The sequence below is a fragment of the Brachyistius frenatus genome, unplaced genomic scaffold (genome assembly GCF_029030835.1).
Source record: "Brachyistius frenatus isolate BFR_SWC_R1_liver_20210118 unplaced genomic scaffold, ASM2903083v1 Contig_36, whole genome shotgun sequence".
In the NCBI taxonomy this organism is placed as follows: domain Eukaryota; kingdom Metazoa; phylum Chordata; class Actinopteri; family Embiotocidae; genus Brachyistius; species Brachyistius frenatus.
This window is the reverse complement of record NW_027210635.1, coordinates 1,148,801-1,170,939: the sequence shown is the minus strand read 5'-3', so window position 1 is coordinate 1,170,939 and position 22,139 is coordinate 1,148,801. Positions and strand designations below refer to the sequence as shown.

General features: G+C 41.4%; 3 protein-coding genes and 1 non-coding gene across 4 annotated transcripts; 1 reads left to right on the top strand and 3 right to left on the bottom strand.

The window, feature by feature from the left end:
• Positions 1–870: 870 nt before the first annotated feature.
• On the top strand, positions 871–4,302 carry s1pr5a (sphingosine-1-phosphate receptor 5a). Its single transcript, XM_069701216.1, has 2 exons — positions 871–1,004; positions 1,621–4,302. The coding sequence occupies exon 2, from the start codon at positions 1,881–1,883 to the stop codon at positions 3,081–3,083; it is 1,203 nt and encodes a 400-aa protein (XP_069557317.1). The 5' UTR covers positions 871–1,004; positions 1,621–1,880; the 3' UTR covers positions 3,084–4,302.
• A 1,245-nt stretch (positions 4,303–5,547) lies between these two features.
• spc24 (SPC24 component of NDC80 kinetochore complex) lies at positions 5,548–10,193 on the bottom strand. The gene is made up of 6 exons (XM_069701066.1): positions 10,168–10,193; positions 9,364–9,546; positions 8,988–9,132; positions 8,789–8,893; positions 8,409–8,485; positions 5,548–7,048 (listed from the first exon to the last, which is right to left on the bottom strand). The coding sequence occupies exons 2-6, from the start codon at positions 9,527–9,529 to the stop codon at positions 6,942–6,944; spliced, it is 600 nt and encodes a 199-aa protein (XP_069557167.1). The 5' UTR covers positions 9,530–9,546; positions 10,168–10,193; the 3' UTR covers positions 5,548–6,941.
• Positions 10,194–11,321: 1,128 nt separating this feature from the next.
• kri1 (KRI1 homolog) lies at positions 11,322–18,025 on the bottom strand. Its single transcript, XM_069701221.1, has 18 exons — positions 17,932–18,025; positions 17,726–17,802; positions 17,532–17,634; positions 17,325–17,424; positions 16,823–16,877; positions 16,688–16,737; positions 16,521–16,611; positions 16,361–16,438; positions 16,133–16,242; positions 15,812–16,040; positions 15,524–15,694; positions 14,687–14,765; positions 13,538–13,647; positions 13,257–13,419; positions 13,022–13,152; positions 12,358–12,422; positions 12,189–12,284; positions 11,322–12,088 (listed from the first exon to the last, which is right to left on the bottom strand). The coding sequence occupies exons 1-18, from the start codon at positions 18,014–18,016 to the stop codon at positions 11,608–11,610; spliced, it is 2,274 nt and encodes a 757-aa protein (XP_069557322.1). The 5' UTR covers positions 18,017–18,025; the 3' UTR covers positions 11,322–11,607.
• Positions 12,520–12,618, bottom strand: LOC138622575 (Z30 small nucleolar RNA). Its single transcript, XR_011311016.1, has one exon. It is a non-coding gene; the product is annotated as a Z30 small nucleolar RNA (small nucleolar RNA).
• Positions 18,026–22,139: the final 4,114 nt, after the last annotated feature.

Genomic DNA, 22,139 nt, shown 5'->3' with positions numbered 1-22,139 from the left:
TGTTATTGATGTTTATGATGTATATTTGACAGTAAAAGGCCTGTACACTGAAAACGTACTTTTCAGTAAAGGACTTGTGTCCAGTGCAATTTGTTAAATGAAAAATATTTGTTTTACTTTCAGTGATTGTGGCTTTTCAATGACACAAAAGGAAAATATGTAATTTTAAGGACTTTAACTTTTTTTTTTTTTTTTTTAGACCATATCAGAGAGAAATTATTATCCAAAGCAGAAACATGTTTGCATCTCAAAACATGCCTGGAAGGGATCTTTAAAAAGCCCTACAAATGGCATGTTTGCCACAAAAAAAAAGTGAGTTTTGATGTGTGAGCTCAAAGATAATTACAGATGAAGCCTATCTGAGTGAGTTATTTTCTGAAATCTGGGGTTTTTGGACTGCGAAACAGAACCAGCTGCAGCACTCTCACAAATGACGGTATTTCCACTGACAAATTAACTTGTGGGTTTTGAGTTTTGAGAGTACTCCTCAGTTTGATGTTTCTCTTTTATCAACTGTGGGAAAGACGCAGAGAGATATTTCAACAAACCTGAAGAGCAGCATAGAGATATGATTACACCTCAATAGCGTGTTTAATACAAACGGACTAGAAGGAAAAATGCACTTCGTAGAGCAGCTTCGCCCCCAAGGGCAAACTGATTAGGTGAAAATATCACTTTCTTCCGCTTGTGTTGCAATAACAAATAGATACCCATAATCTGTCATCAAGCTCCAATTTATCCTGAGGGCAAATCAGTGGGAGAAAAAAGAAAAAAGCTGAAGGGGTCAGAGTGAAGGAGGGAGAAAAATCGTTGAAGGGCAAAAACCCTGTAGACCCAGCCCACTGCATGTTGAGTCCTGCCCTCCTCTATTCCCACATCACAATCGCGTGTGGCTGTGGTGCGCGGTGATCGACAGACAGAGCCTGCGTTCTCTCCTCCGGCCGGCCGTGGGGATCACTTCTGTCGCGACCAAAATTTGAGTGGATATTTACAAGTTTTCTCAGGTGCGTTGTAACTTTTTTTTTGTATTTTGTTTTTACCGCGTTGGTTCGTAAAACGCGTCTGTACACGGTCACATGTTTCTGTTTGGTAATTGTAACTCGTGTTGTTTCTGTACAATATGAATATTATTGACTCTATATTGAACGACAGATCCTACTGCATGCATGACAATTAAATCTGGATATCTTTGTAAAGAATGAATCATGGAAATATCGATCAGACAATCAGTAGGAAATACCCGTTTGGATAATTGATGCGTATTTACGCATAAAAGCGCCTGTTAACGTACAACTGGTGCATAAATAAATGAGCTGCGAGTCAGTTAACAGTTTTTTCTGTAACGTAATATAGTAGTGTAATAAAACGCTGGTTTAAATCTTAATGGCTGAGTTTTCCTGCAAGTTAAGTCCAACAGCTTAATGGAAAAGTTTAATTAAAACTTTCATTTAGACTTTGTTTGCCTATTGATTGGATCGCTATAAATAATTTATTTATTCATTTTTAATATTGGAAAAGTTTGTATATTTTATTTAATTTTCTCTGCTTTGCTCTGTTGTTAATTGTCGTTTATATTTCTGGTTATCAGTACTAACTTTCTCCCTCCCTTCTTTTATGCAGGCTGGCTCTCATCGCCTCCTAGTGCATATCTGCGGCATTGAAAACAATTTGTTTGGGAGAAACATTCTTAAACCGCAGGAGATCCTTATTTGAAAACATCAGAAGAAAAACGTTCCTCTCCTGCATACGCAAGTTTCCACAGACAAAAGATGAAAGCACAACCAGAGGACTATATGACAACTTGACTGTGGATCTAATTTTAAAATCAGAAAAGGTGAAGGAAAAAAAAAAAAAAAATCTACCTTTGGGAAATACCAACAATGACCACTGAGTCTTTCCATGCTGCCTATGCTGCTGTATCTCCATCTGCCATCCCCATGTCTCCCTCTACAGGAATGCTTCGGATGTTTCGAGAGTACCAGAGCAACGCAGTCATCATCGCACACTACAACTACACTGGCAAACTGAAGGAGAACAAGTACAAGGAAGGACTCAAACCGGAGGCCATCGCGTTCCTGCTGGTCTGCCTGCTTATTGTTGTGGAAAATGCGGTGGTGCTTCTGGCCATCTGGAAGAACAAGAAATTCCATATGCCCATGTACTATTTACTGGGCAACCTGACTCTCTCTGACCTGCTCGCTGGTTTCACCTACATGGTAAACCTCATGACGTCCGGTGCCAACACATTAAACATGACCCCGGTGCTGTATTTCCTGAGGGAGGGGGGTGTGTTCATCATGCTGGCTGCTTCTGTCATCAGTCTGCTGGCCATCGCCATAGAGCGCCATGTCACCATGGTGAGGATGAAGCCGTACCAAGGGGACAAACAGGGGCGGATGTTTGCTCTGATTGGAGCGAGCTGGGTGCTGTCTGTGTTCCTGGGCGTCCTGCCTGTCTTGGGTTGGAACTGTATGGGTCGGTTGGAGCACTGCTCCACGGTCCTGCCGCTCTATGCCAAGAGTTACATCCTCTTCTGCGTCACCATCTTCAGCGCCATCCTCCTGTCCATCGTGGTGCTGTACGTTCGCATCTTCCGCATCGTCAAGTCCAACACCCAGCACCTCGCCTCATCCCCGCAGCGAAAAGGTCTTTACCGCAAGTCCCAGAAGTACATGGCCCTGCTGAAGACCGTCACCATAGTCCTGGGAGTCTTCATCGCATGTTGGTTGCCCCTCTTCATCTTCCTCCTGCTGGACTTCTTCTGTCCGGCCAAAAGCTGCGAGGTGCTCTTCAAGGCAGACTATTTCCTGGGCATCGCCATGTTCAACTCTCTTCTTAACCCCATCATCTACACCCTGACCAGCAAGGACATGAGGCGGGCCATCCTCAGGCTGCTGTGCCGACACTGCCTCCTGACAAAAGACGGACAGGTGAAGAAGATCGGGATGCCCTTCCTGGAGTGCAGCACCAGCAAGATGGATGCCGCCTCTCACAGACTGGAGGGCCTGGAGACGACGGTTTCCTCCGGCAACTTCACACCCTCGACCATTAAAGCCATTTACCCCAGGATGTCTAAGACATGACACGGCAGCTCACTCGGACTTAGCACTGAGAGCAAGCCTTCAGACTTAAGAGCTGGACCCCTGGTATGGCTCAGCCGCTTCGCTCTACACTGAGACGCATAATCAAACGAACACGCTACGGGAGCTGAAGTTCTATGTTGCACTCTGAGATGGTTTCAGTCTTGATGAACAGAAAAAGCTCAATGTTTGTGACAGATGTCCAAAATGGGAGAAAAACTTTGTTTGGTTAAGCATTCACTTGTCTCTTTTTTTTTTTACTTTGTCTGTGTATATTTTCTATAACTGTGTGATAATTAGAAACAGAAATATGCATGCCTTCATAGTAGCGGAAAGTTTCTGGTGAAAGACGAGCATTACGATAGTCTTTTAGCCTCTTAAACAAGGCCAGTATTTATCAGGGGGTGTTCCCTCTGGGGGGAAAAAAATAGACATTTCATCTTGTCAGTGTTTGCACATAAAGAGGAACCAAAGACTGTGTGCATCAGACTTTACATCTATCTGTGTATATACATCAGATAGAGAGAGACTAAAGCCCAAACATGAGATTTATCCTTATCTCCTCTGCTGTGAAGCATTTAATGATATGTTGTTAGAAACACGGAGCATCCACACCCAAACTCTGCTGCCAAGACCATGTAATTTCTGCCATGTGAGTTTTGGTCAGCAGCGATGCCGAGTAAAGGTCCCCGCCACCGACATCACAGGCTCCGTGGCCCCGGAGACGCACCTAAGACGTCATACGGAGGGCTGAGCTGTGTGGTTTGCAGCTTTGGAGGTCGCCTCAACATATGTAGCAACACATGATGAATGTCTAAATGCAATAAAAGCTGACAAGGGAAGGCTTGTTGACGCCTTTTTAGTTTAACAGACTAGAATGAGGCAGTGAAATATTATACAACAATGACAGCCTTCAGAGATTTCTCTTAGGAGAGAGCTCATCTTGATCCAGTGACATTAATCTATCTTTTTCTTTTGTGAACAGATATAACCTTGTCCAACATGACAACAGTCAGTGTGAGCTGGGGGGACTTTTATGGTTAGTAGTGAGAGAACCACGGTCCTAATTGTAATATTGTACAGAAATGTAAAAGAGAAAAAAATATATGAACTAATTTTTAGTACTTTGTAAATATCTATAACCTTTACGAGCTGCATTTTGTTTTAAGTTATGATGCCAGTTTTATACGTGCACTGAATAAAGATATGTGAATGATTTTTACATGGAGGTTTTGTGTATTATTTTTTACTCGCATGACGCACTTTCCGATGGTTAATGTCTCTCACCGATTGACATCCTTCCTGTTCCCAATATAAAAATGTTGTATAGAGCGCTTGCCATGTGCAGTTAATTATACATACAAAACACAGCATGATGAGCTGCTACATAAAAAGAATAAAACTATATTAAAATGTACTAAAAACCTTTATACCTGAATTTGGACCTGAATTAAAATATGTTTTTGAAGCTTAAAATTGTTTCTTTTCTTCCAACACAAGGGGAATGTAGTGAATTAAATACAAATCCATCGCTTACTAGTTTAAGTTAACATTTTATGAGTGAAGTGCTATAAAAAAAAATTTTTAAAAAAATTGTTATCAAGCAAAGCAATAAGACAAAGTCAAATCCAAGTGCTAGCGAAGCGACACTTTAATAATATTGTAGAGTATGAACACAAACAGAAAGCCTCAAATGGCAACTCAAACATGGAAAGAGCGATTAAAGGAACTGGTTCAAAGTAAACCGAGAACCCCCACCTCCAAGAAAACCACTTGCTAAAACCACGTGGTGGGATGAGTGCCTGCGGCCGAGGTAGTGACGAAGCTACAAAAACTAGGCGGTGGGGAGAAGGCTGTTTACCGTAAAGAAACCGCACATTGGTACGTGTGAACGCGAGCCTCGCTTATCGCTGCATGTCATCCAGCCCCCTCCAAACCACTCACCGTGATGCTGCGCTACACAAACAAGGGCTCCGCTCGCTCCGAGCAGGCCTGTGGGCAAACGACATCAAACACGGAAAGCTACGTGGGCACCGTCAGTGGTGAGCTGCTCTCCATACCGAAAGCCTTCTGCTGCTTTTTTGCCAATTCGACACCATCACGTCTGAATTCTGACAAAAGTACAGAGATGACTTAAATTGTTTGATATTTCATTGTTACACTTTTAGGAAACTAAGGAAGTTATGAGCTGCAATACAAATTTACTTTTCTATACATTGTCAACAGACACAAAAAAAATTAATAATAATAAAAAATAAAATAAAACAAAGTAGATCAAATGAAACAGAAGTCAATTATTTATAAGTGTCATTACAATGTCCTCATGTGGGCTCCTAAAAGCAATCACTGAGATGAACTTGTACAGTTTGGATTTTTTTTTTTTTGGTAACAGTTTCCAGTCATGAGCAGCAGACTGGAAAACAAATTTAAATTTAAAAGTTGGATTTAGCAGCCTTTACGCTAAAGCCACAATTGCCTGACCACAGGTAGTGGCTGCAACAAGTACGGAGATGAGTATACATATATGTGGGTGTTGAGAATACAGGAGGCAGTGGTGTGTTTTGCAGGGGGGCCTTCGTAGCAAATAAAATAACAGTGATCACTGTATCAGGCTTTTGAAGGGTTCCTTTGCAAGCTGATTAAATTGTATCCCGATAAACAAACAAGGCAGGTAGGGTCAATCCAGCAATCATGTTTTGTTAAAGAGGAACAAGTTATAAGTTGAAACACATGTTTTCCCTTCACATCTGACTGCAACATGGTGACACAGTGACCGAAGGATAGAGTGCCATCTTTCCAGATTCCTGGGTATTTATTAAGCACAACCAGGGGACACAAAGGGGACACAAAGGGGACACAGTGCCCGTCTGACTGAAGCCCGATCGATGTTTCAAGCAGCCAGCTTTATGGGATGATTTCAGCCTATCACAAATATATCGGCGTATATGTCGGCCGATACGAAACCTTTAATTAAGACTTTATAGCAGAAAAAGATGTTTGAGGTAAATAAGAAATAGTTCTACTTTTTTTTTTTTTTTAAACATTTATTTTTATTTTTTATTAAATTCTCAATGAAGTTTACTGTTTTACTGCACTGATGTCAGCATGGACAATAAATTGTAAAATATCCTGCTTCTATTACATATCTTTGTCTCAACTGTCAAAAGTGTTTGTTGAGCACATTTGAGGGATCACTGCAAAAATTGTTTGTCTATATATTGCATATACAAAATATATTGGCTAACAAATAGATATCAAAATTTTTACACTCCCTAATATCAGTATTGGCCCCAAAAATCCTGAATAAAAGCGTGCTGCATTTGGAGAAAACTATGCTGAAGTGATTTTAGCACCAGTGGCACACAAGATTAAACACTGAAAGTACAACTGTATTTAAAACGGTAGATACAGATACCTACATTTGTATATGTAGAAGTGTTAAACACTTTGTTTGCAATCAGCTAATTAGAGCCAGTTTGCAACATGACTGGTGGTGTTGATGAAAGCTCAATTGATAGGGCAGACAAAAAATACCCAGGAACCACCGACGTAAATTTCAGACAACTAATTTCGCCTACGAGCCTCTTTTATGTCTTTCAGCAGAATCTGACTTTCATCTTCTGCAGAAACTATAAGAAAACTGCATGCAGCTTCCTCTCACCTCGGTTTGTGCGGCTCCGATGACACCATGTTTGCGAATACTTGAAACAGATCTACAGCGACATCTGGTGGCCGACACACCACTCAGTCTCGTCTGACACCAGAGTCCTTAATTTTGGAAGTGGTACAAATGTCTAACGCAAGGAAAAACCAACACATCCCCAGGGGGACAACCTCCGTGACTCCACGTCCGTCCTTCATCTACCATTGGGTTCTGACGAAGCCCCACAGCTGGTCACTTATGTCCCTTCGCGATCGCGTGGACTTGTCAATGTTGATGAGAGTTGCCAGTTCTGCACCGTAGTGCACTGCAAGGGAAGAAAACAAACGGAGAGTCTCAAGCTATGTTCACGCACACATAGCTTGAAAACAAATGGAATTCCTCAATTTTTGAAACCAAATTTGATATTTACTAAAAAAAAAATTTAAAAATCAGTCAAATAAATGTATTTCAACAGAAAGTCCTTTTTATTTTATTTTTTTCCTAGAATTACTGGCCAACAGTTGTTTGCTTTCACCAACCAGTAAATTTAAAGCTGACTCATAACATATGTAGTGAAGTCTTTAAAGCAATTTATAAAAGGTAATAAAAGTAAAATTATTAAAGTAACTTTTAAGGGATGTAAGAATAAAATTGACCTTAGGCTTTGTTGGTCTTGTACTGTTGTATATCTACTGTATTAGTGTGTAAATTAATTGAGAGAAACAATAAACAAATAGTCAAATTCCTTAACTTGCTTGGCAAACAAAGCTGATTCTGACAAAGTACAAAGTTGCAACTGTGACAGTAAATAATGCTTCAAATATGAATGTTGTTGCAAAGAAGCAACAAATTCTAAAATGTGAATGCAGAAGATCTGTACAACCAGCACGGTTTCCAGGTGGAAATATGATCATAATCTCCTTTTCTGTTCCTGAGCTTTGGCCTTTTGGATATGAAACGTCCTCACGTCCTCATTTTATCCTATTAAGCATTTGTGTGAAATTTTGAGTGAATGAATTCTTGAGTTATGGAGGTTTTGTAAGGTCATGGTGCCCTTCCGCCTTTGCCCCTCCAAATCCCGAGATATCACATTCACAAGAAGCGGACAGACGGACAACCCGACCACATAACGCCCGAGGCAACGAGGCAAAATAAGTGCTGCCCACACAATAATACACGCATGCACAACGTTCATATTTCCACAGACTGAACGGTGATGAGTGTAACCTGCTGATGTTATGAGCCGTTTCTACATTCTCTAAACGAGGTAACGTTCGTCTTTGAGAATGTTGTGCGGAGCCTAATTTTGACGACACGAAGCGAATAACCGAGATGGTTTCACGTTGAATTCTGTGAACAAATCAGGGTTTCTGTCATTGAGCTGCTGAGATAAATTTGAGGATTCTCCTCCCTTTGTTCAAAATGCTCTCTGACACGGCTTGCTGGCTTTCGGTTGTCTTTCTAATCTGTCCCTGAACATCCTAAAACATTTCCATACACGACTCTTGATGCTTTCAATGACGTCACAGCAGACCTGTTGCTGAAACTCCACTTTTAAAGGAGTATCCCCAGTGTCACCGATGGTGCTCTCTTGTACCACAAAAAAAACCCAAAAAACCCCAGTACTGTCACGCTTTGTTACATCTCTACAAGATACACAAACAAAACCGAAAACAAAACTGTACCTCCTTTTAGGATGTTGGGCTGTGTGTCGTACTCCCACTTGATCTTGGTTATTAGGTGGTACACCTGAGCCACATACCTGTCGAGGGAAGATTTTCATTAATAAAAAAATAAAAAAAAACATTACGTCAGGAAACACTACTTATTACTTCAAAGTGTCAGTGCTGTCACCTGAAAACAGGAAAATGGAGTGAAATCAATTCACAGTAATTTGCTTTTTCAGACTGAAGGGTGCTTATCAATTTGTTGACCCGAGTCACCTTCTATCAGCGGACGGCCGTCAGAAGCCTTCAGACCATTAATCCATTACAGCACAATGTTGAAGTCATACACACGGCATTATTAAGTGCTGCCGTTTTATCAGTGATCATCTGACACTCACACCGCTGAAGGGATGACCTCGGTGGTGTCTTCATCCACCTCATTCTGAAGAGACTCAAGACTGTGCTCGGCGTTTATCAGACTCTCCAACTCTCGCTGCAGAAACCTGAAGGAGGGTTAAGGATGCGAACAAAAGAAGAGGGTAAATGCAGCCCTGCTGGAATCATTTCATTGCCTTTACACAGACCTATAAAAGATACTGTAGTTCTGAGTCGGTAATCTGGCTCTTGGCAGCGCACTGCCTCAGATGTTCCTCCGCGCTCCCCTTCTCCGTCTCCCTCTGCTTCATCTCCTCCTCCATGTCCAACAGCCTCTGACCTGTACTCTCCTCACTCTGAGCGACAGCTGAGGATGAAGAACAGCGACAGACCAGAAAGGGTGAAGATTAGAGTGACTGGACAACACGGCAATCTTGAAAATTAAAATGGACGTAATCCAACCGAACGACAGATTAAAGGATTCACACCAAATTTACAGACAGAATACACTACATACTGTCCACTGCCTCTTTATGTGGCAGTGATAATGCACCGTGTTAGAAAGCACGGTCAGCTACGGAGAAACAAGATGGCTTGCCTTTTAAAATCTGAGTCACAACCTCCCTCATTTCTGCGTGGTGATCAGAAAGGGTCTGAAGTTCAGCCTTCACTTGTCTCAGTTTCTCGGGCTGACTGCTGTTGATGAAGTCCACCAAAGCCTCCCCAGTCTCCTCCAAGTCGTGAAATTTATGACCTTGAGCCATCGTGGTGACACTGGCAGCTAGAAAACACACAAGAGACGTGATAAAAATAATAATAATAATAATAATAATAATAAACTATGGTTTGAATGAGGGCATCAAGGCCCCTTCAGCTTCAACAATAAACGACTAAACAGTACGAGCCTCCTTCTCAAGCGGTGAAACATGCAAATGAGTAACTTTAAACGGTACTGCAGTGACGAAATACTCCGTAACAAGTCAAATTAATTGTGATTTATTTAAATGTATGCGTCGTAATATTTTAGCGTTGTAACATCAAGTGGGAAAAGTAGTTTATTTAGCTCTCGAAGGAACACGTGTAGGAAAAACTACCTAAAACTTGTGGCGCTTATTTGAGAAAACATACATTACTTGTCGACACTGACAACTGTTGTGGAGTTTTAAATTTAACAAACAATAAGACAGACTTTGTCTTAAACACAGGGAACCTCGCGGTTTTGTTTACGAGTCACAGCTGCGAGGAAACGTTACGTAGCCGGCTAATTATGATAGAAACGATACTGACACGCGAGTCAATATTTAAGCAAGATTTTCGAGTCTATATTTGTCTTATAAGAACCAAGTTAACAAAAGAAAGGTGGGTTTTTTTTTTGGTCAAATTCAAGTAAGATACAACATACCAGACGTTTCTCTTCCGTAATTCAAATCCGAATCCTGAGCGCGCGCGCTGCTTCTTTTCTTCTTCTGTGGTAACGTTGCTTCTCCCGCGCATACCGCCACCTGCTGTTGCGGATGCCGTTTAACATCCTGTTCTGTTGCCCTCATGTTTACACGAGTGCACAACCTGTCCACATCAGTTTATAATTACTGAACCACTGCTACCATATGTTCTCACCACTGTATGCACATGGACAACATTTTTTATTGTTTAGGAAAACATGAATGACCTAATAAACTAAAAGATATTATGAGCTACACAGACCAATTTAAACTGATTAAGATGATTGATTTATTACTTCTTTTTTTTTTTATTAGTTTCTGTTAGTCATGGGACCTCAGACAAACTTTTTTCCCCTTAAATAAACACCAACATCTTTTCTGCTGGTGTAAACACAGCCTGTAAAGAAACAAAACAAGAAACATTGGGTGACAGACAAAAATGTCAACCTTAATGGAGGCATGAGATGTAACATCAGGGGATCAACATCTAGGAGGCATAAATACTTTAAGGTACATGTAAATCTGAACATTTGTTCAGGAGTCATAGTGAGGAGATCGAAGTCTTTAAGATTCATCCTAAAGGCAACACAAATGTTTGTAGGGTAGTACAGATGTCGCTGTTGCACCCGTCAGGACTGGTCTCACCTTTTTTCCGTTTTCAAAAGTACGAGTTCGACTGCCTCCTAAATTTTCCAGCTCCAAACAACGTGCACCTGATTAGTGTTTGGGGCAGTAAAAATACAAAAAACCTCATGTGAAATCAGTCTGGTTTCATTCAGTGTCCCTATTAACAGTAGCGGTGATAAGACCTGCTGCAGTGAAGCAATGAGCGGAGGGAGGTGCTTTGAGTGACATTTGCATTTCAAGAAGGGCAAAACGGCTCTATCCAAGACCTGAAGGCTCGTCAGGTCAGGACCAACCAGGTGGGTTTTAAAAATATTTGATTGGCAGTAAGAGCTCCTCTCCCATTGGTAAAACAAAAATAGTCATATTCCACAGAGGACTTTATCTGAAGAGTAAAAAATTAGTTTTACAAATACTTCAGAGCTCCATGTCATTACACAAACATCATGGCCCCGATATAAAAAAAAGATGAGCATCTTTGAGACAAAAGAAATATTTAACATTTTAATACATTTTTTAACAGCAGCTTAACAGCTCAAATCAATCACAGGAGGAAAAATAACATCCAACTTGCACACAGCTGTGTTTCATATGAAGGATATATTTGAGAGAAGAAAATATTCATCAAGTATGTTTTTACAAAAACTTAACTGTTAGAAATGGGACTATGTCTAAAAATCGGATTAATGACTCCAACCTTATTGATCCCACAGTTAAACATCTGAGGATTGTACTGTTTATGGTCATCGGAGACGGTGGTTCAGAGGAAGCCAATTTCAAGCTTTGTTTTTCTGCTTCTCTTTCTTCTCCTGTGCTTTCCGTTTCTGTCTGCCGAGCTGTCTGAAGTAAAGTCTCTTGGGGTTCAGACCATAAGCCTTCAGTCTCTGTCTACTGAACTCCCGGCCGCCTATTCTCACCCCGATGGTTCCTGATCGGACGCGACCACCTGAATGTTTGTGGTTCTTTTTGGACCACTTTGGTCTCTCAGTCCTGTTTTGCACGACGGATTCATCTGCCATCTCCTTGGAAGTAATCTGGGGCTCCTCTTCAAGCCTCATTTTCTTGGGAATCAGGACCTCCTCTTCCTCCTCCTCCTCCACTCCTTCGCTGTCCCCTGCCTTCGTTTCTTCTGTCGAGTCCATGACGGAGACTTCATTACCATCCTCTGCTCCTTTGCCTTGCGTCTCGGCATTCTTCAGACGATCTCTTCGCTTCTTCCCGACCTTGGTTTGAGCCTCTGTCACATCTTTATCAGCTCTGTAGAGTAAATGCAGATAAACATTCACATGTTGAATGCGCCGTGATCGAACAATTATCAGGGTACAGATAATAAGCAAGTGCAGTGTGTTATGCTCACTCAGAATACATGGAGCTCAGGATTTCTTTCTTCTTCCTCTCGTTCTGGGCCTTGATTTTATAGTTCTTCAGATCACTCATCTCCTCCTTGTCAGACCTGAGTAACACAGTAAATGATGAGTGGAGTGTGGTAAACCGAGATAACACTTTAGCCACTTCAGAGTCAGTACCTGAACATGCACGTCTTCTTCAGGGAGCACCAGCGGTTCAGTTCCAGGTCGTTAGCATTTAAAATCTGAGGAAAGAGGCAGTCCTCCGTTAGTTCAAATCATTTTTTTGAGATCTGTTTGACATGCATTACATTCACCGCTGCTTCATGTAAACACTGTGATCTGCTCAGAGAGAAGATTAAAGTGAGATCATTCCCTGGTCAGAGCTCGCCCCGGGGGGAAGCAATACCAGATCAGTCACCTCAAGGCTCATCACTGCAGCGTTATTAACCAACATCTAGTGGGATGCATTACCTCAGTTGTTTGGTTTAGGTGTACTACAATTTACAGTTTGAGAAAACTTTCCCGGCACATCGACTGTCAAATTAACTCGATGCAGCAGGTCTGCCAAGCTTTCAATGTCTCAACATTGTAAAGTGACGTGTGGACTGTGGCACGAGAAATACTCTGCATTTAAAGAGTTTGAAAGCTGCATCAGCTGCTTTCACTACAGCTTCTATTAAAAAAGGGCTACTTGTGACACACGAGTCGGTGATGTAGTATTTCTCCACTGTGGGACACCAACATCTGCAGCTCTGGCATTTTGGGAGAAAATGTTATGAACAAAGCAGCAAATAAATGCTGAAATGTAGTTATTTAGAGCTCCACGTGACGCTGTTCTCACCTCATCTGCGGTCAGACCGAAGTCGTTGGCCAGAACCGGCCTGTAGCGAAACCTGCACGGAAGGTCGTCGATGATGTCCTCGTAGTCCAGCTTGTAGTACTCATCAAAGTACTGCTCAAAGCTCTTCTCCTCTGAAACACCAACAGCCCTCAGTTAGACAGTAACTACAGCACACATACCCGGATGAAGACCCGGGACACACATGTCCCACTCACAGGATTTTACCCACACTTACGAGGATCAAATACAGGCTTGTTTTTGGTGATGACCTCCGCAAAGTGAGACTTCTTTCTCTTTTTGCCCATTTGTGGCAAATCGTCTTTCATCATCTTCTTCCTCTCCTTTTTCTTCTTCTTCTTGGACAGAGTCTGCTGGCTGGGGTCGAAGTCTGCATCCATCTACAGAAACGGGAGTTATTAAAACGGCGCTTTCCAAAAGACGTGCGGCTGATCTCTGAGCCGTACGGGGAACCAGCCGACTGGAGGAAATCATGCTGTTAAAAATGACTTGGCTCACAATGAAACCTTCGTCCTCGCAGTGGGGTCCAGAGGCATCGTACTCTTCTTCCTCTTCAGCGTGGTCATCCTCTCGCTCCTCTCCTGTCCAAGTGTCCCAGTTCCAGTGCTCTGTTGCAAACACAAGTCATGAGTCGCACGTTCAGCCATTCATACAAAAAAAAAAAAAAAAAAAAAAAACCTGAACTTCCCAATCACACTAGCCCACCTGTACAATTAGTGAAATCAAAGTCCCATGAATTTTATCTGCACTATTCCATACAAACTCCATGAAAAATCTTAAAATGTTGAAAGACATGTTGGCTGTAATTTGAGTTGTAAACCTACGCCATCTGCTGCAACGTGCCAATAACTATAACGAGCCTGAAGGCCTTTACACACTGGGGGAGGTTTTTTTCTCTAGTATAATTAAATCGCATGTTTTTCAAACTGTTGTTTTGGTTCGGAGTATTTTCACACACAGCGTGCATATTGCAGTGTTTTGTTTGTTTGGAAGGAGGTTGATTTTTTTTTTTTTCCTGAGTGTTCGCAGCACCAATAAAAGGCATCAAACAATCAGATTATGGATTTCAGGTGACATCCCGAGTTTTCGCTGAGGAGAGTTTCCGTTCAGATGCTGCACTTGAAGCGCGCATGCAGAGGGATGTGCAGGCCACCCTCACAACAGAGCACATAGCCGAATGGTTAGCTCTCCAGCACCATGACCTCTGACACCCCCCCCCCCCCCCAAATCTTCCCAAACCAAACTCCCTCTTTCTCAGGTCGGCTACCCGTCTGTTTGTCTCGCCTTCTGTATCGTGACTGACTGATGTGCACTACGATACATCACGTTAAACCATCTCTGTGTCAGTTGATAAGAAAAGGTAGAATATGTTCGACTGCATTCAAGTTTGCCTCCTACCCCGATATGCCTGGCACCGCCCGTGCAAATGTCAAAAGATATTTTTGCTATTTTGACGGCATTATTTTTATTTGAATTTTGGAAAAACGAATTTGCATTGCTGCCGGTACGAATGGTTTTGACGCAAAATATTACGCCGGAGTATTTAGCATTTTTGTGCCGTGTGTGTATACGTCACACGCTTGACTCGTGAATTTCTGCTGTATTCAAACAAAACACGCACACAGTTCCAAAGCTGCTTCAGTTTACCTTCTAGTTCATCATCGTCATCCTCAAACTGAGGCTTCTCCCCGTCCTCTTCTCCGTAGTATTCATCTCCAAAGAATTTCTGCAGGCAGAGGGGGGGAAAAAAACAAACAAACAACTGAACGTGACTGCTGGTGAATTGAAACGTAACAAGAATTTGCTTTCAGCCCTTTAAATGCCGGACTTCTCAACGGGGAGGCAGCTGCACACGAAGCAATTAGCCAAACGCAGCACAGCTGGGTGAGCTGGACAAGGCCAGCCCTTTAACATTATAACACACAGCTTGTCAGCTCCGCCCCGCCCTTAGTTACTGTTGCTATGCCTGTCCAGCTCTTGCAGTTTACAGCTGGGATGGTGGCAGATTTCTCCCTGAAAGTCTTAATAACTCGTAAAAACAAAACAAAAAAAATCTCAACAAACACTCATTCTCCTCCAATCTCATTTCTAGTTGTTTTTCTTGGGCCAGATGGATGTTATGAGAAACAAAGACTTGCACGTTTTGGAAGAGTTTAAGCAGAATCGCAGAACAGTGTGTAGTTGTAGGTCTAGCTGCAATAATTAATTAAGTAATGGATTAGTTCATCAACAAAATGAATCATCTGTGACTGATTAAACGTTTTGAGTCTTTTTCTAAGAAAAACATGCTACAATTCTCTGATTCCAGCTTCATAAATGTGAGTGTTTTCTGGTTCCTTTCGTCTTCCGTGATAATAAACTGAGAACTTTTGGTCGGCACGTAAGACATTTTAGGCAGCAGAGTTTGTGTGTTTGTGTGTGTGTGTGTGTGTGTGTGTGTGTGTGTGTGTGTGTGTGTGTGTGCGTGTGTGTGTACACACTGACCTGCATTAGCTGGTCGTGTTGGCTTGGATTGAAGTCTCCGTCGAGGTCAGCCTGACTGAAAGCGAGCTGCTCGTTGCCGGTCAGCTCCTGGAGCTTCTTCAGCTTCTCCATAATCTCATTTCGCTTCAGGTTCTTTAACTGCTTCAGCTGCTCCCGCTTCTGCTCTTTCTCCTGAAATAGTTGTCGGGAAAGAGGTCTACATTAGCTCACGAATGCAGGAATGTTATGATTTAAAAGCAAAGGGTTCAAATTTAGGGATCCAGAACTCGCTTTGAGACTTTTTCACACCTTTTCCTTCCTTTCCTTCACTTCCTCTCTTTTGAGTTTTCTGCGGTCGTCCTTGGAGCGAACCGAGGTGGCGATGTTGCGGGGGTAGGTCTTGATCTGCTGGGCATCGGGCTCTTCGAAGCGGAAGTTGTAGCTTCTCTCAAAGTTCTCCTGGCGCACCAGGAAAGTCTCCCCCTCTTCCTCAGAGTCCTCGACTTCATCCTGGACCACCTCCTCGTAGGTTGGGATCCTGAAAGCGTCCAGAGAATTTATTGTAATGGCATGTTGCATTTGATTCCTTCCCCTCAGAAAGGAGAGAAATAAATCTCATCAGCAACATACCGTTCATCGTCCTCCACCTCATCGAGGTAGCCTTTGTTTAGCACATAATCTCTCAGGAAGCGCTCCTTCTCGTCCAGCTCTGGGTCGTTCCAGTAGTCTCGTAAGTATTTCTGTCTCAGCACAAATCAATCTCATTACAAGGCCAGTTGAACACGAGCTTCTTTTTCTGTCAAATTTAATTTTCTTCAATACCCCTCCACCCCCAAAATCAAATTTACACCCACTCACCATGTCCTTCACCTCCTCCGGACCCTCGAGCTCTGTCTGGCCCTTCAGCCAGTTCACGTAGTCTGCCTCTTCTTTATCCTGCAAACAGATACAAACAAGTTGATCCCGAACTGCACAGCTTTTGTTTCACTCTGAGAAGCAGCAGGAAGCAGCTTCTCACCTTCTCCTCCTGTGTTTTCATCCTTCTGGTCAGCAGCTTTGATGTTCCTTCTCCCTCATCATCGTCACTGTCCTGGACAAACTTCCGGAAGCTGCAGAGAGATTTTGATTACCATAAATTGTTTTGCGAGTGTTACGCCGGGACACATGCAGATTGTCCTGCCTTACCTTTCCTTCAGTTCCTGCTGCTCCTGCATGTAGCTGGGAGAGGCTGCTCTCTTTAAAAGAAAACGAAGGTGATTAATAAAGCATCTGTTATTGGTAATTCCTGAGGGGAACAAATTGTTTTGATTCTTTGCCTACCTCTCTTCTCTTGGCGGCTTCCTCATCATCGCTGTCATCATCATCTTCATATTTGCTGCAAAATAAAATATATATTTCCTTTAATTCTCACCTCTCAACTACTCCACCTGTTATCTGATGTGCTCCTACAGGAGTGGGGGGGGAGTTTTATAGTGAAATAAAAATGTATAATATCAACGCACGTCTAAAATCCAGCGCAGACATCTGCAATTTTAAATCAATGACTGAATGATTACACAAATACACCTGATATTTGCTTAAAAACAGCACGTTTTCATCATTCAACAGGATGGTGCTTTCTTTAGCATCTCACACAAGAACAGACAAATAAGTTATAAAGAAGATTGCTCATCGAAACGAGAATCATTGCATCTCTGCCTGAAGTGGAATCACTTCCTCACATTGTCCAACAAGGACACTTCTGGGACTGTCTGGAAACAGATCAGTACAGATAGAGGTGATTTCCTAAGTTAAAGAAAGGAGCTAAAAGGTGCTCACTTACCCTTCCTTTTCCAGGATGACTTTACGCTCATAGTCCTTGAGATACATGGGCTTCACTTCTTTCTTTGAGGTTGAAGGCTTCGCATCACTGGTGGATGCATCTGAAAGCGAGAGAGAAAGAAAAAGAAAAAAAAACATCACTTGATTATAAAACACTAAATATCTTTAAGAGATATTATAACTAATCATTATATTTCACAAAAATCACCCTCCGAGTAGAACCTGGCGTCCGTCTCGTAGATCTTCGGGTCTTTCTTCTTCAGCAGTGACAGTGTCCTGTAAAAATCCCTCTCGACTTCGGGGTCCAGTTCCTGAGGGGATCCACAGAAACAACCTGTTAATCCCAACACGGTGCTCCTCATCCTGAGGTATTAGTGAGTAAACAAGAGGAGCCACGCCGACCACTTCGCTGTCATCGGAGCTGGACTCGGACCACTCGGAGTCACTCTCATCGGCTCGGTCTCCGTATCGGTCCTTCACTGCATAAACACACAGATATTAAACTCGCGAATAACAACGCGCCGGTAGGAAATCACAACTTTGAAGCTGGCTACACTTTTCCACGTTTCGCTGTTAGCATGAGAGCTAGCGAGCGGCGGCACACTTACGCCTCTGCAGCTCTTCTTTTTGCCGGTATTTTTCATATCTCTGCGCGAACTGCGAGTTGATTTTCAGCTCTGACTTTCCGGACATATTTTTTTTTTTTTATTGAAAGTTGTCCCGATAGGTTATAAATTTTCCAAACACACACTAGTGAAGAGAGGACATCCCAGCCGCTAGCTTGAGACGCGTGTGAAAAGGGGAATCACGTGGTTTCCGGTGAACGGGTCATGAATTACGTCACTTGTCCTGCAGGTGGCGCACGAGCGTCAGTTGTTTTTCTCCAAATAAATTATGAGCTGTTGTAAATTCTCTTCTTTTTTTTTTGACTCACTATGTTGGTCAGGACGTGAACCTTCCTAATCCTCTGACTTTATTATTTAAAAAAAAAAAAAAAAAAAATACTCTTCCTTTATTATTAAAACGAGTGCAATAATACAATTTTAATTAAAAAAATGACAGACTTTTGCACACTTCTGATTTTTTGCTCTTTCAAACTGGAAAAAAACCAACTGTTTTTTGATATAAAGCATAAGACAAATCTTCCCTGAGAACAAATGACCTTCGATCTCTTGTTATCAGCATTGTTTTTATTTATTTTGAACTTATTGAAAAACGTTTGTCTTCATTTAATTATTTAAGGGTAATGTTTTTATCGAACAAATACTTGTACATCGTATTATCATCTATAATGAGCACTTCTGTATGGCTGTACCTTGTGTTGTGTATTCATTTAAACTCCCCATGTAGACTTTCACATTTCTGCAATTTTGGATAGTTTCCTATTTCAAACAGGGTTTTTATCCAACTATATGTTGGTTGTGTTATTAAATGTTGAGACACCTTCCTGTTTTATTTGTGACCTTTTAAAAATCTCACACAGTAGGAACAGTAGGTGTGTAGCCTAAATAACATATTGTGTCCCGTAAAAGGTAAATAACAGATGATGAGCGTGTGAGCAAAGTGTGTCTGCATCACTAATCAGTGAGGTTACTGTAGTGGATGTTTACTCGATGTTGGAGGGCCGGAGGGGGCGAGACTGAGTGACGTATGACACCGTATGATGTCATGCCTCTTCTTTGGAGGGCATGATGTACAACATCTGTTGAAGCAGCTTTTACATTTTGTTTTTGTTTTTTTGTTTTCACTTTCCGAGCAGATCTCTGAAGGAAGCACTTATGGGTTATGGAGGTGTTCAGTTTTCAGAAAACACACCGTGTTTTTAAATCTGGACCACCTCCGAAAGCATAATGAGCAAGCTACATGCTGTTTCAAAAGTTACAGAGAAGAGTGAATAATTGGCCATTGATCTTAACTTTCCAAATTTATGTTTTTAACCAATGCAGTCTGTTTTTTTTTTAGAGAAAACCAGGTTGCAACAACTGTAGCTCAAATGCAAATATAATCAAAGCTTGCTAAGTAGAAGTTGGCGCTGTATTTTTTTTGTATTATTATATATGTAAATCATTAAATGAAGTCTATTAAACTTAATTTTTCAACCAAAGCCGTCTGCAAAAAGCTTTAGTTTTTTGTTAAAGCTAACGATGCACTTTTTAGCGACAGCAGCTGTACAATGGTTGTACTTGTACCTCAAGCATAGATGTTGGGTCCCCTAACATTTGTTTTTTATATTAATAATCACAACAGTGTCACAGGATAGAAAAGCAAATGTATGATGGCACTGTTATAAAAACACAGGCAAAAGCAATGTAACTAGCAGCTGTAAAGCAAATAGATGTAAAGCTAAGAACAATGTCTTGAATATTGTTTGGTCAAAATCAGTATACAGCTCCATAATGATGGTATATTTATCAAACTTTAAAACACAATTAACCAAAATTATATATTTTGATTAAAAAAAATGGGATCCAAGTTCTGTGTAAGAGAAAAACAGCATTAGATACATTAAAAACAAGAACGTTGTGGTCACATTTGTTACTATGGGTGCAGCCATATGTTATGGTCTTTCCTAATGTGTCATATGCTGGGACAGTAAGCTGGAGAGACAGCCCAAAAACCTGAACATATAATAATAATAATCTTCTGACCCTTGAGAATATTTGAATGAAGTTTACATTTTTTGTATGTCAATCCCCATTTGCCTGGTGACGCGGGGGGAAAAAAAGGTCCCCAAATCATGGAGAAATACAAATAAACAACAGATTGCAAGAGGACATAACATCACAATAATAAAGTGTGAATTCTTAGACTTAAAATTAAAGTCCATGCACTTCTTATTCTCTGTGAACAACTTTGAACAAATATTGTTAGCCGCACGATTGATCAAGCTGTTTCTGGTAAGCAGAGCGTGCCGTTCAAATAAGGCTGATCTTTCTCCAACAAAACATCGTCTGATCAAAGGTCGGTGATGGTCCACAGTCTGGTCGTCCAGCTGACTGGTGATGTTTATTCAGGATCAGGTAATGTCACATCTTCGCGTGTCGGGAGATTACATGCCTTCAACATCAGGTGACATTTACCTGCTCAGAAATTTCATCAGAATGTGTAATGTACTGGATATGTCCATAACTAATGAGGCTGTGTAACGGTAACCGGGATATCCTGTTTTACCAAGTCTATTCATGCCAAATTTAAAATGTGATCACACAGAAGAAACAGCAAATTGGATGTTATTAAGAGGCTGTTTATAAAACGTGCTGAGTCAAACACCAAGAAGGCACCTGAACTTGAAACTGGATATATGGGCATTCTTCCAAACAGAAAGACACGTGTAGTAGCCAGAACCCACCGCCTCCCACCCGTTGCCCCAGTCGGATGTACATGACCTAAGTTAATAATTAATGATGTCAAAGGATTCCGATAAAAACTTTTGAAAAACATACAATTTCTGCTGTCTGTGCAAACAAGAACACATTTTACCCCTGGGCCGGAAGTGTCTGGCAACGTGCGTCCAGTCAAATCCGGACAGTTTCACATAGGATTGGTAATGCCGTGCATTAATATATGCATACACAGTGTTTGGCTTTTCCTCTGAGAGATCTGAAAATCCGCTTGTTTTCTTATCTGTGGATTTACCTACATATTTATAGATTATCAGATCAACACTTCTGCTCTTCCTCAGCCTTGAACTTTGCACATGACATGTCTATATGTTGGTTTGACCACACATTGGCAGCGTCACAGAGCCTGTGTTTGATAGCTGCTGTTGTCATGACTTACTCTTAACGCTTCCACAAAGCTTGGATTCGAAGGACTGAAAAATAAGTGATAACGGCTGTGTGATTGTAGATGGGTTGTAATTTGAGCTGATCTTCAGAGATGACAATGTGCAACTTTGCTTTTGTGGGAATTTGTGATTTAAAGGTGAAAATGAAGAAGCACAAACTGCTAAACAGCTTGTGAGTATATCCACCAAGGAGTCATGGGAATCTTTTATTAAAAGCATCCCATTTTTATGTATTACTCGGTTGGACAATGCAATGTACAATCATATATTTATGAACGTGTAAGCAAAAAAAAATAAGATAATAGATCAAATAAGAGGTATTTATTAATGTGTTTACCTTTCTATAAGTCTTTCCAGCTCTCATGCATGGTCTATTATCCTATAGTGTCATGTGTTGATAAACAAACATTTAGTACAAATCAACTGCAGACTCATTGTTTGGATCATTTTCCTGTTTGTGATCTCACTGTTGGAGAATTTCTAAGAAAAGAAAGCAGTTTTGCTTTTCACCGGGGACGTCTGAACTTTCCAGGAAAAAGGTTGTGTTTTCAACTGAAGACCTAAAGCAGCCCCCTCCTTCTCCCCCTCCCCAACAAAAACCTGCTTCAGGTTACCAGCCAAATGCAAAAACATTATGGTCATGACAGCAACTCACGCTTTGCACCATTGGGGGAAAAACCATGCAGTTTCTGAGAAATTGACAAGCAAAATAAAGTACCGTTTTACTTTTCTTGAGCTAAGCTACATTTCAGTGGAAAAAGTGAGTCAAAACAATAAGTGACCCATGAACCCTAGTACATTAAAAAGAGAAATCGCGGAGGTCTCATAGTGGATAACCAGTTGAAATTGTTTGCAAGAGATAATGAAACGTCTGCGTCTTCAAGTATATAATCAAAAGTAACAAAATTTACCGATAAACTGACAGATCAATAATATGAAAACATACTGTAACAATGTCTGTCATTGTGTTAAAAATGTATGCTATGAAACATGTTAAAGCTTTCAAAAAAGTGAATGCAGAGTCATTGA

Bases quoted from the DNA above. Each gene is read 5' to 3' on its own strand.
- s1pr5a (XM_069701216.1), top strand. From the start codon at position 1,881: ATGACCACTGAGTCTTTCCATGCTGCCTATGCTGCTGTATCTCCATCT.
- spc24 (XM_069701066.1), bottom strand. From the start codon at position 9,529: ATGGCTCAAGGTCATAAATTTCACGACTTGGAGGAGACTGGGGAGGCT. The intron at 8,486-8,788 runs GTGAGTGTCAGA...TTCCCTCGACAG, and splicing joins GAGGTCATCCCTTCAGCGGT to GTATGTGGCTCAGGTGTACC. The intron at 7,049-8,408 runs GTACAGTTTTGT...CTTCCCTTGCAG, and splicing joins GCCCAACATCCTAAAAGGAG to TGCACTACGGTGCAGAACTG.
- kri1 (XM_069701221.1), bottom strand. From the start codon at position 18,016: ATGTCCGGAAAGTCAGAGCTGAAAATCAACTCGCAGTTCGCGCAGAGA. The intron at 17,635-17,725 runs GTCGGCGTGGCT...GGATCCCCTCAG, and splicing joins GCTCCGATGACAGCGAAGTG to GAACTGGACCCCGAAGTCGA. The intron at 16,612-16,687 runs GTAAGGCAGGAC...ATCTCTCTGCAG, and splicing joins CAGCAGGAACTGAAGGAAAG to CTTCCGGAAGTTTGTCCAGG.